The sequence below is a fragment of the Podarcis liolepis genome (assembly GCF_965112155.1).
Source record: "Podarcis liolepis genome assembly, chromosome: 15".
Lineage (NCBI taxonomy): Eukaryota > Metazoa > Chordata > Lepidosauria > Squamata > Lacertidae > Podarcis > Podarcis liolepis.
The window spans coordinates 45,901,851-45,919,246 of NC_139566.1; the positions used below are offsets into that span (position 1 = coordinate 45,901,851).

Below are 17,396 nucleotides of genomic sequence, written 5' to 3' on the forward strand. Positions count from 1 at the left end.
AAGCTGCGCTGGGGACATTTGAGGAGGGAACAGCGCATGTGCAAATGACACCTTCACAGAATAAACATTGTGAGGGGGAGGTTTCAGGCACAGAATGAGGAATCAGGGAGTGCACATTAAGCAAATGCATCCCTGCCCGCTCTCTGGCGTGTACAGCAGTGTAAAAATGCAAGGTCCAACCACCTATGGGACCGCTGGGTTCACCTCTGCAGAAAGCCATTTTGCTCCCTAAGTTGCACCCCTGGGCCTCCCTTTGCTGCGATTCAGAAGCTGTGACTTGGCTTTGGTGAGCCCCTCAGTTCTAGTCTTTGCCCCTCTCTTGTATTCTCATCAGGCCCACCAAAAGCAGTTTGTTCAAAAACGCAGGGCCGCATTTTGTAGCTGCTGCCTCCTCCAGACCCAGATCCCTCCTCCAGCCACAAAAGGCCTCTGCTTGTCCTGGGGGCTAACAAAACATTGCTGTGTGTTTGGGTTAGGCAGCAGGGGGTTAATGAAAAAAGCCCCACCAAGAAGGAGGAGGGCTGCAGGGTAGGGCCGTCCAACTCCCTGCAGCCTTGCACTTATTGAAGAATGTGGTAATGTGCTGGATTTTATTCAGTTGGGGGGGGGGCAGGGGCTAGAGCTCCTCTCTGTCCCCAGAAAATTCTCACAATGCGGTTAAACAAAGAGCTCTTCACAAAGAGCAAATTTACACAGCAAAGTTTTCTTGCAGGCTAGAAGAATCCCAGCATTATAGTGGGGGTGGGGTGGGGGTGCATTTTGCAGAGGATAAAAGGGCATGGAGAGCAGCTGCCCCCCCCAACCTCAGAGCAGAAGATTCTGTGTCAGTTAACCTCAGCCTATTAAATCCCCACAGGCTCCTCACCAAAGCACAGCCTCTCTGGGAATAGGGGACTTTTTGTTCAGAAGGTACGTGCACTGGGAAACCGGGGTTGTTTGCAAAAAGGCAGGCAGTGAAATTATCATCCCATCAGCAACAGGAGGCACAATTACATCAGGGCCTTTAACGGACCCTCAGGAGACCCACATTAGACCCACACCAATATGTACCTGACTGTGAATAAACAACATGGAGGCACCAGCCGCCCAATAGACCAATGGTGGTGTGAAGGCCAGCTGCCTGCCCCAACCCCCGCTCTGCAGAAGGAAGGCAGTCCCACTCAAAGAAGAGATAGTTGGTAGGGAGGAGGCGTGGGTGTAGCAGGGGGGTGGGGCAGCTGCCCCCCTAAATAAATAAAAACACTTAACTATCCAATTGCATTGTAGATAACTCAGTTCTGCCCCCTCCAACACAAAGCCTGCCCCCTAAAATAAATCCTGGTGGCGCTGTGGGTTAAGCCACAGAGCCTAGGACTTGCCGATCAGAAGGTCAGCGGTTCAAAACCCCACGACGGGGTGAGCTCCTGTTGCTCAGTCCCTGCTCCTGCCAACCTAGTAGTTCGAAAGCACGTCAAAGTGCAAGTAGATAAATAGGTACCGCTCCGGCGGGAAGGTAAACGGCGTTTCCGTGCGCTGCTCTGGTTTGCCATGCTTAGTCATGCTGGCCACATGACCCGGAAGCTGTACGCCAGCTCCCTCGGCCAATAAAGCGAGATGAGCGCCGCAACCCCAGTGTCGGCCACAACTGAACCTAGTGGTCAGGGGTCCCTTTACCTATGCCCCTGGGAGGAAGGAGACTAGATGCCCATCCTGAGTTAGCAGCACGTGAAACAGGGGACCGAACAGGCACAGAGCAAACCTGCTCTTCACAACTATTAGGGGGAGATTTCCGTGGGGCATTTCTTTTTAAAATGTTTCAATCCAGGCCCCCTCACACCAGCTGGCTCACTCGCTGGCAGGTGTTCACACAGAGACAGAGGGCCTTCTCCTCCGCTGATCCGGGCAGATCATGACCTGCATGCCGATCAAGCCGCTGGACCCCATCCATCCCACTGACATGCCTGCCTGGATTGCCTCCAAAACTGGTTGGGACTTGGAGGGATGTGAGGAAAATTGTAGACGGACTCAGGGCTCAGCCACACTTCTGCTTGTCCCATTGCTAGAAAGCACCTGTCTGAGCAGTTTCCCCTTTGCCGTGCTGCTGTCCATGGAAAACCTGCTCTCTAGTGTTAAATTGGCACAAATGTCAATCCGCGGAAATCCTACAGGTTTTTCAGGAGGAAAACAAAAGTTTTAGCCCTTAGCCCCCAAATTTACACAATGTCTGCATTTTGCTAGTTACTGCATATTAAAAGGAGTTCCACCCTTTATCAAGCACACTGTACTAAAGAGGTTCTAGGTCTTCTAATAAAGGCTAAAGAGGCCGAATAGCCCAGACAAAAGGGCCTCTTTTGTCCTCCTCTCCTCCAGAGAGGGGCCTATCCAACTGAATCAGGCATTTTGGAGATCCTCCTGGTCCAAGACAGCAACAAAACAACAACATTTTTTAGTTTTTTGTTTCTTTCCTCAAAGGCAACGAAGGGGGCACATGATAGAGGTCCATAAAGCAATGCATAGTGTGGAGAAGGTGCATGGAGACATTTTGGGTTTCTCCATCCCAATACTAGAAGCTGAGGTCATCCCATGAAAGTATGTGGAGACTGAGAGGAAGTATGATGGAACCTGCTTGCTTTGTAATGGTGGCTACCAACTTAAGATGGCTTTTCAAAGGGCAATTAGACAACTTCATGGGCAATAAGCCTCTCCAAGGCTACAGTTGTGACTGCTGTGCGCTACTTCCAGAACGGAAGAAAGGCTTGCTGGATCAGGCCCAAGGGGGCGATAGTGCTCATGTCTTGTCTGTAGGTTTGCTGACAGCATGTGCTTGGCCACTGCAGGGAAGTGGAGGCTGGGCACGCCTTTAGCCTGATCTAGGACGATGCAGGTGCTGCTGCAAGATAAACTATCGGAGACACGTCTTATCTCTACTTTCCTGCTCCCACTCTGCCTCACCACTTTGATCTCAATGGATCCCAGTATCTGCAAACACCTGCCCTGCAGATTTTACTTTATTTGGCCCGCCTGCTATGCTAACAGCAATGGGATCGCTATAACTCTTGGAGATCTGCGGAAAGAAAAGGTTAAAATCATCAAAATGGAATTCCTTGATTGGCACAGATGTGGGTGGCAGTGAAAAAGAGAGGGGGATGCCCCATTTAGAGAGGAGAAGCTGGAAACATTTGGTCTCAAACAAGCACATTATGAAAGGGTGTTGACATGTTACAGCTGGGAGGGAGGAGGACCCCACCCCCCTTGTGGGCCACAAGAGGCAGAGATGAGCTTTGGCCAGACCCACCCAGCCCTTCTAGATAAGCGAGCGCATGTTGCCCTTGCCCCTCTCTTTTGGCAAAGCTAGCCAACAAGCAGAAAAGAGGACAAAGAAACACGCTCCCTGCAGCACTCCAAAACATCGGAGGAGGAGGAGAGAAGATATACACAATTTAAGGCAAAAATATCCGATAGTCACCATTAACATCATATTTATTGTTATTTAGTTGCTCAGTAAAACATATACAGATATATACAATATGCATGAATACAGAAGACTGCACTTTACATATTTTAAAAAAGAAAAAATAACACTCACTTTTCATGAGCTTTTGTCACAGTCTTCCAACCAAGCATTGAGAAATGAATTTAAACAAAAATTCCAGAAAGGGGAGGGGGGCGAGAGGAGGGAGGGGAAAGGGTAGATTACAGATTGCCCTCCACATTCATATCTTACATGTGCAATAATGTTTGTCAGGCTGAATTTGCTATGCAGTAAGGATTTGTCAGGGATTGGGGAAGGGATTTCTTTTTAAGGAATTAGATTCAATACAAAGTAATAGCATCATTTTGTCTTTAAAAACCGTTTTTAAAGCTGCAGTTGTTTTAGGGGTGGTGAACACAGACAAAGCAGCAAAGTGGGAGTCCCCTGAAATTTCATCTTAGAATCTCTCTGCAGAAATGAGTTGTCCAATGTTTCTGGTTTATTGTAGGTCAGTTTTCATCGTAAGAGAAAGAATTCTGCTGAACAGTTCCGGACTTCCTATTGAAGTGAGGCGAAATCTAAGAATTCAAGGAAAGAGGGTTCTGCGTGTGCAGAGACTCAGACCAATGTCAGAGCAAATTAACCTGATTACAGTTCTGACAGAAGCCCTGCTTTTCAGAAGGAACAGCCAGGCTGGTCGGTGGAGCATCCAGCTTTGGAGAGGATTTTCTGGCTGCCATGAAAGCAGACTGTCCTCCCTGCCCAAGTGCCAATTAGGGCAAGCAACCTCCCAGCCATCTCTCCCCAATACGAGGGTCTACAGCCAGTTTCTTGTGATTTCCAACTTGCATGGGGTGGGTACCAAACAGGAAGCTGTCAGCAGGGGTTTGCTGAGATCCATTTACTTAGCTGCAAAAGTACTTTCTGGCAATGAAAAAGATTTCAATTTGGAAACTTTCTCCCCCCCCCCCCCACCAAATTGCCTGAATGAGAGTTTAATCTACTGGATGGTTTTTAAAGTTCCTGTTTTGTTATCATTATTAATTTCTTATTCTTTAATAATTTTTGTATTCTTTAAACACTTAAAATTTCAGTTGTGGTGATTGTTCAAGAAAGCATAATTTTAAAAAGAAAACAAATTATTGTTGTTTAAAATAATCTTCTGTGGTTTGATGGGAATGTCCCCGGGCCAACAGTGCTCCTAGACTGGGACTCCAGGCAGCAGCTCATCTGCATGGTCTCAAGGGGGGGGGCGGCTCCTCCAGCTCTGCTCCCCAGGCCCATCGCCCAGAGGGTGGAAACCCAAGCCCTTCTGAGTAGCAGATCTCCTGCCCAGCAGCCTTGCTTCCTTCTCTTCAATGTGCCTGCAGCAAGGAGGGGCAAGTTCATTCCTGTAAGGCAGCGTTTTGATCTGCCTCCTGCAACAGAGGGGGAGGGGGATTCAGTCACAAACCAAATTCCCACTGCCCTTAAAACCAGACTTTTCAGGAGAAGGAGCATGATGGCCAAAGACACAGGAGAGCATGGGATGATTGCTGGATGACACCATGTCCATTACCCATCCTGGACACAAGTCAGAACGAATGCTCAGTGAACAGGTCATGTGGAAGGGGCCAAAGACTCTCCGGCTGGCCTGGAGTTGCAAATCTCGCAGGGAGAAAAGAAGAAAATGTAAAATCTAGCTTTAGCTACATGAAAATAATTTCACACAAATCTGAGTAGACATTTAAAATGCCTTCATTTGAATTTCTTGGGTTTAAGAAAGAGGAGGCAGCCTCCTCCAATTAAAAGAAACTAACCAGAAGAAGAACAGAAAGTTAGGAAAATGCAGTCAGTGAGGCAAAGGTTGAAAGAACTGCCTTGCCCAGAGCCCAAAAGGGCCTTTCCTTCATCCCAGGAAAGGCCAACAGCAAAGAACATAGACTTGCTGGGGTCTGCTGCTTCCTAGCTGCAATACACCCTGCCCAAAAGCAGGCAGAGGAGGTGCCTTCCCACTCCACAACTTTCCATTCCCATTACCTCACCATTTACACGGCTTTACAGTATTATGGTTGGGGGGCCCCCAAGGGCTTGGGAGGAGATCAAGCTGCAGCAACAGCCTGTGCCTGAAAAGCAATGGCCCATACAGGTGGAAGCTAACAGGCTCTTTCTGGGGACGGCTGATCTGAAGACCAACAAATCCTTGCCACCTTAGGGTTTCCCTTTGCTGTGATCCTCCCTTCAGAGAATCAAGGCAATGCCAGCCAGTGACCACTTGCCCATACAGCTTCAAGGAGCTAAAAGGACAGGCACCCTGCTTTAAAGCTGGCTATGGAATTCACCCTTCTGAATCCAAAATGTGTTCAGCCTGCGAATCATGCTCAGCCTGCCTCTTCCGGCCCATGCAGTATTAGCGCCATGGGAGGGGAGAAGGGGTCTCATGTGGGCATGAGAGAGAGAAAGGAGGCTGGGAGGTACAGACAGACAGGAGAGCCCTTGAAGTGCACAGGTGGAAGCAGCAGGAACTGGATGACAAAAGGAACTGCAGACTGTGGCACATACCCACATCACTCAAGCAGCTTTCTAAATCTCATGTGGCCTTACCAACACATTTTTGGCATTTTCTAAGGGCCTTTCCAAATTCTCTCTCACACACACTTGCCCAAATAAAGCCAGTCCATTTGTTAACCACCCAGCAACTGTTGCCTCAGGCAGTGGACTGGGAGGGGTGGCAAATGTGCACACCCTATGCCAGTCTGCCCTGCACATGCCCACCATCTAGTGCCCCAGGAGCAAATGGACCATCAGTGCTCCCACAGGTCTTGCTGGTGGCACTGGACCACCCAGGACTTGCTCTGAGCAAGGTCCTTCTGCAGTGACATATTCTAGTGAGGTGGCCCCAGAGAGCGCTTGTGCTACTCTTAAAATTTAAGATTCCCTGGTCCCAAATGCCCCAGTCTGCCAAATTACCTAGGTTCCCCAGGATTCTTCACCAGAGCAAGGCATGGTCAGCCGGGAGGTTCTGCAGAACCTCAGACCACCTGCTTCTTTCAAAAGCCCCTTTGCCTCAGGGGGCAGAATGTCTTGCGCTGGCCTTGCTCAAACCCTAGAGGCAGAGGGACTGGAAAAAGCCACTCAGTAGTGCCAATGCTACTTAAAAGTGATGGGAGGGACACAACTTGCGTGACATCTCTTTTTAGGGTTCCCTGGGTTAATGGCACAGGATGCGCTCCTCTGAAACACTCCTCGAAAAACTGGGGGCTCCATTAGACTCCAGCCAATGGTTGGTTGGCCTGTGCTAAATCTGCCCCAAATGATGATGGCCAGTGGATTCCAGCAAATGCTAGTTTCATTGGACAGAGACGTGGGGGGGGGGACCACCAATGAAACTAGCACTTTCCAGCAGCACAGTAGAGAGTGGGGCCTGCCCAGCTTTTCGGCTCTGCCACAGGGTCACAGCTTAGCCCTGCCCTAGAAGAGCCCAAAGGATTCGGAAGCCCCTCCTGCCCTCAGCTGCCTCAGCCCAGTTCCACAGGATGACAATAGGTTTTTTAAATGAAATTTAATAAATCCCTGTTTCAATTGCTTTCGCAATGCAAGCCTGTAAGGAAGCATACACTTGTCACACAACCAGGAACAACACTGAGCTCAGCCGAGACAAACTCTGTCCCTCCCCAAGGTGGCCGGCAGCATCAGGAGCGAGGAAGAAGGAAAAGCACCCTCTGCTTGCTCACAGGCCTTGGGTGAGAATCGGTGCCCTTGGAGGGAAGCTGCCACAGAGACACACAGCTCTGTCCCCTGCTTGGGCAAGTGGCTCTGCCTGGCCCTCTGGCTGCTCCAAGAAGAATGGGGATGAGACTCTGCGACAGAAAAGCAGACAGGCAGCAGGAATGGGGGGGGGGAGCAGCTTGCACCCCCCCTTCCCCCTCTCCTCCTAGTTTCGCTCTCTGGAAAGAAACAGCACAGGCTGAATCCTGGACTGAGCATTACAGGTTTGGCTTGCAGGAGATGCACAAAAGCTCATCATCCATTCGGTGGCTTTAGGGTGGCAATTTCACTTTGAGGAGCATTTTAATCAGGACAGAACAAAGCATGGCGGGGGAATGTGTACAAAGTAAAACCATCTTGCCTCAGAGACAAGGAAGGCCTCAGCTAGCCAGGCAGCCGAGATCAGTCCTCCTGTGGGTGGGCACCCATCTTTCAGGCAGACGCATCTTACAGATGGGTTAGCAGTAGGAACATACCATGGTGAGAGATGTTTTTTAAAAAATCAAGGTGAGCTTTATTTTAAATTAACCCTTTCCAGTCTCTATGCCGCTAAGCAGGTACCAACCTAGAAAAAGAGTCCGACTCGCAGGAGTGGCCCTTTAAACAAAAAAAAGAAAGAAAAGAAAAGATCCTCCCCCCCCCCCACTTCTTCTTCAAGTCAGGGCAGCCACAAAAGTCCCAAATCTGTTAGAGATGTCCGAGTGCAGGGATCTCCACGTTGGCACCGCAGTCCGGCCCTTCGCTTCGCCCATGTCGTCCGTGCAGTGGACAGAAAGGCACTGCAAATGGCTGCCACTCTGTGTCGCGGCCGAGGACTTGCTTGAGGGGAGTTCGTGGGCTGCAGAGGGTAGACAGAGAGGTTATGGTCAGCTCAGCAGCAGCAGCAACAACAACAGAAATAACTCAATGCACAATGTTCTCAGGCTTCTGATGGCAGCCTCAAGCAGTTGGGATGTTCTCGGAAGAAGGGAAAGGAATGTGGGAAGAGGAGGAGGAGGGGAGTCAATGACATCTGTCAGGAAGGAAGGGTGGAAGGGGAGTGTGGCAGGAGTGGGAGGGAGGGAGCCAAAGGGTCCACAGGAGTTGTTCTGTTGCCCCAAGCTGTGCATCATTTGGTACAATGCTATAGAAATTTATAGAAATCAAATAAATCAGAAGCTGCATTTATGCAGCAAGGTTCTGCTTAGCCTTTTGTCCCTAAAACTAAAGAAATCTGAATCACTTGCACTGTATCTTTAATCTCTTTATTAAAGGAAGTTACACACTTGACAATAATACCCATATCTCAAGGCAGCAAACCCTGAAGGTATCAAAGTAAAAAGCAAACATTTCACAACCTGGCATTATTATGCAAAAGGCTATGCTAGCAGTGATGAATTACGGCACTTTCTGGGTGAGAGAGAAGCAGAAACACGGGTGCCCATCCGCTCCCCACCCAGCCTAATCCACCACCACCCCTGCCCTGAAGACCAAACTCAGACGGTACTGGAAATGAGGGATGGGCAAATCTGCCAATTTCACTTTCTAATTTGTCCATTTCTCCATATTTTCTCATTAGTTTGCTTTTTTTAAAAAAAGTCCTCATGAAAATTCATCAGTGGATTTCTGCTAATGTTTGTATGGAATTTTACCATATGTACATTTCTGCAAAGCCATTTTCACTAATACATGCATTCCTATGCAGGCTAGCATTACTCATTTTTGTTCACATTACTTGACGAGAGAACTGCATTGCAAAATTTGGAGAAGTGTGGATGTAAAAGGATGGCTGTTTCATGTGAATTTGGTAGGTTCACCTTTATTTTAACAACATAATTTATATGACGCTTGATTGTGCAGGGAAAACCCCTTTAAGCAGTTTATTATAATATAAATAAAATATTAAAATTCTCAGTAAAAAGAGAAGTTTTAAACAAGCATATATGAAAGCGTTTAAAATCTGCAATAGGTAAAGAAAGACAAAATGCATTTAACTACATGTCTGGATAGGCTTGACTAAACAAAAAGGTTTTAAGCAGGGTCCGAAAGAATGCAGCAAAGACACATGCCTATCAGCAGGCAGGGAATTCTAAGGTGTAGGTGCTGCCACAGTAAGATTGATTTATTGCAAGTGCAGAATGTGCATTATGTTGCATCTGTAACAGTAGCAGTTCCACAGATCAAACTTTAAATGCAAACCAATCAGATTTCTCCCTTATCCCTACCTGGAGCACATGGTCACCAGAAAGAAGCTGCCTGCATCTCAGGTTGCCTTTGAAAGCAACTGCAGGTCCTGCCCTGCCTCTATTCTCCCCTCAAGATGGGAAATCCAAAGTCTCTTGGGGCTCCAAATAATGAATGTCACCCTAAGCCACAGGCTGCACACTCGCCACACAAACAATGGCAACTGCCACACCCAGAAAAACCAAACTCTGTGCCAAGGAAAGAGTAAATTTCTTTTACTTTGCATAACTTATTTTGTTTTCTCTCTACATAATTCATTCTTGCTTTATTGTCTTGTGGCGGCGGGGTGTGTGTGTGTGTGTGTGTGTGTGTGTGTGTGTGTGTGTGTGTTTGCCTCTATCCCCAAACTACTGGAAATCTTATGCAGCTGCCACCTTGGGCCAAATGGGACGTTCCCTGGTGCAGACGGCCAATCTGCATTTCTCCCCTACCTCTCCTGGGAACTTCCAACAGCTGAATCAGACTCATGACATGATGTCGCAGAGTTCAGCATTCAGCATCCCCCCCCCCCCATCCAAATACATAGGCAGCAGTAGCCAATTAAGTGGTGCAAGGGCAGGGAAAAGCTGAACACAATGGCATCACGCTGCATGTCAGCTTCAACTAGACATTCCCAGGGGAGATGGCGAACGGATGTGAATGGTGACAGTTGCACATTATAGGTAACATCAAGTTTGGGCTTCTGGCTTCTAGAATTCCCCCAAGGACTGTGCACACAATTTCAAGCATACATTTTTAGCCATAAGGGATAGAAACTTGGAAAGGAAAAGTTGAGGTTCCCAAGAAGCTATTTTTTCTATTGCTGTTTTCCCCCAGAATCCAGCCTCTAAAATAACAAACCTGGTTCCTGTGGAGCTTAGGAACTGCCTCCCTTTATCAAAACTAAGGGCGCATCCACACACCTTCTTTGTCCACTTTTTTTTTTTTTGCCCCACTGGTTTCCCCAGGAAAACCCAATATTTATTGCTGAATCAGAGCAAACATCAATTCAGGTTTTCCGTGGAATTGTTTTCACCACTAAAGAGTGGGCTTTTGCAGGGAAAGCACTAAGGCAAAAATAAAAGCTCCTGGACCCAGACCTGGAAAGCCTGGACCCAGGCCTAGAAATGCAGACTCTTTTGCGCACACACACACACACACACACACACACACAGCAGTTCACACTGTCATCAGATTTAAAAAGCAGGAAAGCGCCCCCTTGAAGGCCGCTTTGCAGTTCCAGAGCTCCCTACAGCCTTGAAGAAATTAGCCAGAGCACAATGCAAGAGTTTTCTAAGCAGACACTTCTGTCTTGGTGACAAAGTTAAATAAAAACAGGTCATTTTTCATTATTATATATTGTGCCTTTTAAAATACCACACCACCCTGCCCGAGTCTCATGAGTGAGAGAAGAGTTCAAATCAGCACAAGTTGTACAGCCAAGAACACACGTGGGCCCCAAGGAGCTGAGCAGCCGCGATGCCACACAAGGTAGATCAGAGGCAAAGACGACCAGTCACGATGGCTGCGTATTACCTTCCCACAGGCCCTGAATATTAGCTGCTGGGGACTGAACCTGGGAGGTGCCTACTGCACTCATATCCTGCTTGTGGGCGGGGCAGGGGTCCCCCCCCCAAGAGACATCAGGGGGGCTGAGTGGGAAGCAGGACATTGGAATACATGGGCCCCCTTTGGCCTGATCCAAACAGGATTCTTCCTACGTTCTTAGGGATATTTTGACATGCTCAGTGAAGATTTCTAAAAACATGAGACTGCCAACAGCCAGCTTCTGTAAGAGAATGAAAGGTCAGCTGGGCTGGAGAAAACTCTCACAGAGGCTTAGGCAGGTGAAGACAAGCAGCATCAGCAGAGGAGGCTGAAAGGGAGGTGAGAAGACGTTCCAGGAAGCCAGAAGGCAGCCACAGAGGGGGAGCAAGGGGGAGCTCCAGGGAGGGGCCAGAACGCTGGCTGAGGATCAGGGAGTCCAAAGGAAGCGGAACAATGAGGCGGGGGGGGAGCAAGGAGCCCAGGAAATGCTGGGGCCACGGGGCTGCAAAGGAGAACGTGAGGCCAAAGACAAGCCCACAAACCCTTTCTTCTCAGGGTGGGGTCTGCCAAGGCAGAGCGGCACAGAGAAGGACGTGGGGACAAAGAGTCCAGGCACACCCGCTGGAGGTGTAGAGAGAAAGAGGGTACGTTTACGCATATGTGGTGGGAATGCGAGAAAGTGAAGGGTTTCTGGGGGAAAATATATGATGAAGTAAGGAAAATGCTACAATATAGCTTTGTTAAGAAACCAGAGACCTTTCTACTAGGGATAACCAGAAGGGAAATTAAAAGGAAGGATTTCAAACTTTTCCAATATGCAATAACTGCCGCGAGGACGCTGATAGCTCAAAGGTGGAAACAAGAACAAGTACCGACTCTGGACGAATGGAGAAATAAACTAATTGATTATGCGGAATTAGACAAACTAACGGGGAAAATTAGACTTCAAAGAGACCATAAGTTTTTGGAGGATTGGGGAAAATTTAGAGAGTATTTGAAAACTATATGTGAGGAGAATACAACGCTAGTGTGTTTTAAAGAGGCTTTGTGAAAAGTGAGGAACATCGCAAAAATGTAAATAAGGATATAAAGAAATTACTTAAAGGTGATACTATATATTAAGAAATGTGTAAATAGGAGAATTATTATGGATGACTGTCAGAGGAGTGGAGGGAGGTTCAACAAACTAAAATACGTGATGTGGAAAATGGAAAGATGGAAGTTTTTATAGAAAATGTAATAAAAAATATTTGGGGGGAAAAAAGAGTCCAGGCACACCCTGGGCCAGGATGCTCAGTGGGGAGGGGGGCGGGGGCTCTGCTTTAGCACTCTTTGTGGCAGCAGTCAAGAGGCAGTGCTGCCGCTACCAGGAGGGAAACTGGACAGGGTGCAGGAGGGAGCCAGGCCTTGCCTCTCTCTTCGGAGCACCTGCCCTCAGAAGGAGCCTCGGGCACACGCATCCTTCCGCTTCTGCAAGGAGCAGGAAGAAGCAGCACACAAGGCCACGAGTCCTCAGAAATATCACCTGCCAGCAAAGAAGGCATCTCACACATCACCACCTGCAAGGAATGTTGAATTATGAGCCTACCAGCAGCTTAATGAAGGCAACAGGAGACATGGCAGGAAGGCCAGAAGCCGCCTCTTTCTTCCGAAGCGATGGGGGGGGGGTGGAGGCGGCAGAAGCACAGGCGCATGCACACACACACAACCAAGGAGCAACTGTGAGCCTGGTCAAGGTCTGGCCATTCAGCGCTGTCAACTTGCTCTCGCAGGAGGAAGAGACCTGCCTCAAGGCTCATCCCTTGCACCTCTCAGAAGGCTCTGACAAAGCCCTGCAGCTACAGGCAGTCGTCGGCTGAGCCAGAGTTGCATCCTCCCAGCCCAGCGTGGGGCTGGCCGATGGCACTCGGCCCTCTGTGGCCAGCCAAGCGTGAAGCTCCTTGATTAAGGTTAAGGCTGAAGGCTCAAGCCCCATCTTCTGGGAGACTCCCTCCTCCTCCTCCCCCCCCCCCGTCATGCGCTTTGGTGCACAAGGCCAAGCGCTTCCCAGTGGGAGTGGCTTCCAGGGCTGCTGCTGCTGCTGCATCTCGCTATTAAAATTACTGCCTTAGGACAAGATCTTTTTCACTAAGTCTCCCCCGTGACAGTTTGACATATTGGTTTGGACACCTAACTGTGCATCTGTGCACACCACAGAATACTCAGAGGACAGAACACCGACACAAGCTACACGCTGCCTTTCACACCAACGGAGCAATCTGCTCTTGCAACTGAACAGAAAGGCTCATCTGCAAAGGGGTCACGGTCAATGCCAGGCAAAGGAGATGCGCCATGCGCACCCACCACTGTCCCACACAGCACTTTCTGAAATGACCACACCATTTTTAAAACTGGAAGCAGAAGCTTACACCCCTCTCCATTTACAACAGCAGCTGAAACTACATTCCTTCCCACAAGCTCCTCCCAAGAGCCTCTCCTCGCTCCCTCCCTGAAGGAATGGACTCAAGGCCCGAGGAGCCCAACCTTCTGCTCCTCCAGCAGCCACCCAGAGGCCTCTGAGAAGCCCACAAGCAGGACAGCAGTGCAACAGCCCCCCCCCCCCGCATGTTCCTCAGCGACTGGTCATCAGAGGCAGACCATGACTCTTGTTTTTTTTTTTGTTTTTTTAAAATAAATATTTATTAAAGTTTTCACAATATTACATAATGAAAAAGAAAAAAGAAAAAGTAGGAAATAAAAAACAGTTAAAAATAATTCCATCTTTACATCACTTATCTTTCATTTACTTGTTTCCCGGACCTCCTCATACCTCCCTTTTTTGTATTCCAGTTCAATTTATTAGTTCAGCAATTCCTTTCCCTCCTTATTATCCTGATCTTTAATCTTAATATATTATAACATTACATTTTTACCTATTAAAAATCCATTTTTTGCATATTTTTTAAACCATTACAGCTAGAAACCACTTAACTTCAATCCAACATCAGGGGATCGAGATATGGATACGCTCGTACCCCTTCCAATCTGCGCCCCATGCCGAGGGACGAGGGTAGGGTGAGCAAGGATTACTCACCTCCGTCACTGGTGTTGTGCAATGCCAGGTCTATAGGCAACAAAACCGCCACCCTCCGAGATTTCTTTATCTCGCAGGGGGTCGACCTGGCTTGTGTGACGGAGACCTGGGTGTGCGAAGGGGAAACAGTTACCTTACGAGAGATGGCGCCCCCGGGTTTCTCCGTCCTCCACCAGTCACGGACTGTGGGCCGGGGGGGGGAGGGGTGGCATGATTAATCCGGGTAGATTGTCCTTGCAGGGCTCTACCATCTCCATTGATCCCTGGCATTGAATGTGTTGGCCTAGTGTGGGGCTCCGAGGAGAGCTTGGCTGTCTGGCTGGTGTACCGGCCACCTAGCGCACCAGCAGCCACCCTGTCAGGCCTGCTGGAGCCGGTGGCTGGCTGGGCCTTAGAGTTCCCTAACCTATTGGTATTGGGGGACTTCAACATCCATACCGATGCCACTCCCTCCTCACAGGCTCTGGACCTGGTGTCTTCCATGGCGACACTAGGGCTCTCCCAGTTTGTTTCGGGCCCCACACATCAAGCAGGCCACATGCTGGATTTGATCTTTGGCGTCGGTATAGATGTGATCATGTCTCCTTTGATGAAGGTACCATGGTCTGATCACTACGCTCTGAAAGCCAGGATTGACGTTCCACCCCCACCCTGCTTAGGTGGTGAGCCGATTTGGGCTCGCCCGCAGAGGCTGATGGACCCTGATAGATTCCGTCAAGCCTTGTGGGACCTTTCTCCCCCTGGCGACTCATTGACTGAGCTTGTTGAGGGCTGGAATACCCAGCTCCTGGCAGCCATCGATGAGATCGCATCGTAAGCGCCCTCTGTGACCCCGCAGAAACCGGGCTCCCTGGTTTACCGAGGAGCTCCGGAAAATGATGCGGGACTTCAGACGGCTAGAGCGAGTATGGCGGGGTGCCCATGACGGAGCCTCAAGAACATCTTATAGGGCTTGTATGAAAACCTACGAGATGGCGGTGAAGGCTGCTAAGAAGTCATACTTCTCGGCCTCCATTGCATCCGCTAGCTCTCGCCCGGCGCAATTATTTAGTATAATCAGGTCTTTAAAGTCCCTTGAGGGACAGCCAAATTTAAATAACAATTTGACACTTAGCTGTGAGGCATTTGCGAGCTTTTTTGCGGAGAAGGTCTTGTTGCTCCGCCATGACCTCCCTGCCAATTTGGATACAATAAAGGAACTGGAGGCCCCTCAACTGTCCTCGGGTCCAGTATTGGACCACTTCGACCGGATATCCCCAGCCGATGTGGACAGACTCCTCCGAGCTGGAAAGCCCAACACCTGTCCTCTCGACCCGTGCCCGTCTTGGCTGATTAGAGTGTGTCCAGACGAGGTGCGGGCCCTCCTGGGGGATATCATCAATTTGTCCCTTGGCACCGGGATATTCCCAGGGGAACTGAAGGAGGCAGTGGTGCACCCGCTCTTAAAGAAAACATTGTTAGATCCTTTAGATCTATCCAATTACCGCCCGGTTTCGAATCTTCCGTTCCTGGGTAAGGTGATTGAGAGAGCGGTTGCTGAACAGCTTGGTGGGTTTCTGGATGAAACATCGGCTCTGGATCCATTACAGTCCGGCTTCCGCGCTGGTCATGGGACCGAGACGGCTCTGGTTGCCCTAACAGATGATCTTCGTAGACAGCTGGATCGAGGCGGGTCGGGGCTGCTGATTCTTCTAGATCTGTCAGCAGCTTTTGACATGGTCGATCACGAACTTCTGGACCACCGCCTTGCCGACGTGGGGATCCAGGGCACAGTCCTTCAATGGCTGCGCTCGTTTCTCTCTGGTTGGGGACAGAGGGTGGCGCTTGGGGGGGAATTGTCATTGCGCCACTCCTTGGTGTGTGGAGTACCTCAGGGTGCGATACTCTCCCCGATGCTTTTCAACATCTTTATGCGCCCCCTCGCCCAGCTTGTTCGGTGTTTTGGGCTGGGTTGCCATCAGTATGCCGATGACACCCAACTCTATCTGTTGATGGATGGCCATCCTGACTCGGCCCCAGACACACTGACCAGATGTTTGGAAGCTGTGGCTGGATGGTTACGTGGGAGCCGGTTGAAGCTAAATCCTTCGAAGACAGAGGTCCTGTGGCTGGGACGGGATGATATGGGATTGGGGGGGGCAACTCCCATCTCTTGCGGGGGCACAATTAGTGCCGGCACTGTCCGTTAAGAGTTTGGGTGCAATCTTCGACACCTCCCTTTCCATGGAGGCGCAGATTGCAGCTATAACAAAGGCGGCATTTTTTCATCTCCACCAAGCTAAGCAGTTGGCCCCTTATCTCTCTCGCCCTGACCTAGCCACTGTGATCCATGTGACGGTCACCTCCAGACTGGATTATTGTAACTCGCTCTACGTGGGGCTGCCCTTGAGACTGACCCAGAAACTCCAGCGGGTGCAGAATGCTGCAGCGAGACTCCTTACGAGGTCTTCGCTGCGAGATCACATTCACCCGGTGCTACACCAGCTGCACTGGCTCCCGGTGGAGTACAGGATCAGGTTTAAGGTGCTCGTTTTAACCTTTAAAGCCCTATACGGCCTAGGACCCTCGTACCTACGGGACCGCCTCTCCTGGTATGCCCCACAGAGAAACTTACGGTCTTCAAATAAAAATATCTTGAAGGTCCCAGGCCACAGAGAAGTTAGGCTGGCCTCAACTAGAGCCAGGGCTTTTTCGGCTGTGGCTCCGATCTGGTGGAACACTCTGTCAGAAGAGACCAGGGCCCTGCGGGACTTGACATCTTTCCGCAGGGCCTGCAAGACAGAGCTGTTCCACCAGGCCTTTGGCCAGGGCACAGCCTGACTCCCTCCCTCGGCAATCCTCGCGGAGCTCTGGCCCAATGGTTGCCAGTGGCCTGAATTAAGTAATTTTATAATGAATGATTTTAGAGTGTTGTTTATGCTATACTTTTATACTGTTTTATTATTGTTGTTAGCCACCCTGAGCCCGGCTTCGGCTGGGGAGGGCGGGATATAAATTATTATTATTATTATTATTATTATTATTATTATTATTATTATTCTAACATTCCTTAATTTTGCAATATTTCTGTAAATAGTCTTTAAATTTCCTCCAATCTTATTCCACCGACTCTTCTCCCTGGTCTCGGATTCTGCCAGTCATTTCCGCCAATTCCATGTAGTCCATCACAGAGGCAGACCATGACTCTTGGAGGTGGCATACAGTCAGCGTGACTTGTAGCCATTCAAAACCATTTTGCATGGGTCATTTCCCCCTCCAGTTGTTCAGGCTCCCGCTGCCGGATGGAGATGCTTTTGCTGCACCTCTGGCCAGTGCTCAAGGAGGCACACACAGCTCCTCCTAAGTAAGCGCATGCTTCAAATCTGGGTTTCTGAT

General features: G+C 49.4%; 1 protein-coding gene across 1 annotated transcript in view; it reads right to left on the bottom strand.

Moving 5' to 3' along the window:
- Positions 1–3,441: 3,441 nt before the first annotated feature.
- MN1 (MN1 proto-oncogene, transcriptional regulator) overlaps positions 3,442–17,396 on the bottom strand; it is a 43,001-nt gene continuing 29,046 nt past the window's right edge. The window contains exon 2 of the mRNA XM_083478983.1: positions 3,442–8,036. Coding sequence (XP_083335109.1) covers positions 7,852–8,036 — 185 coding nt within the window. The 3' untranslated portion in view covers positions 3,442–7,851. The remainder of the gene's footprint in view (positions 8,037–17,396) is intronic.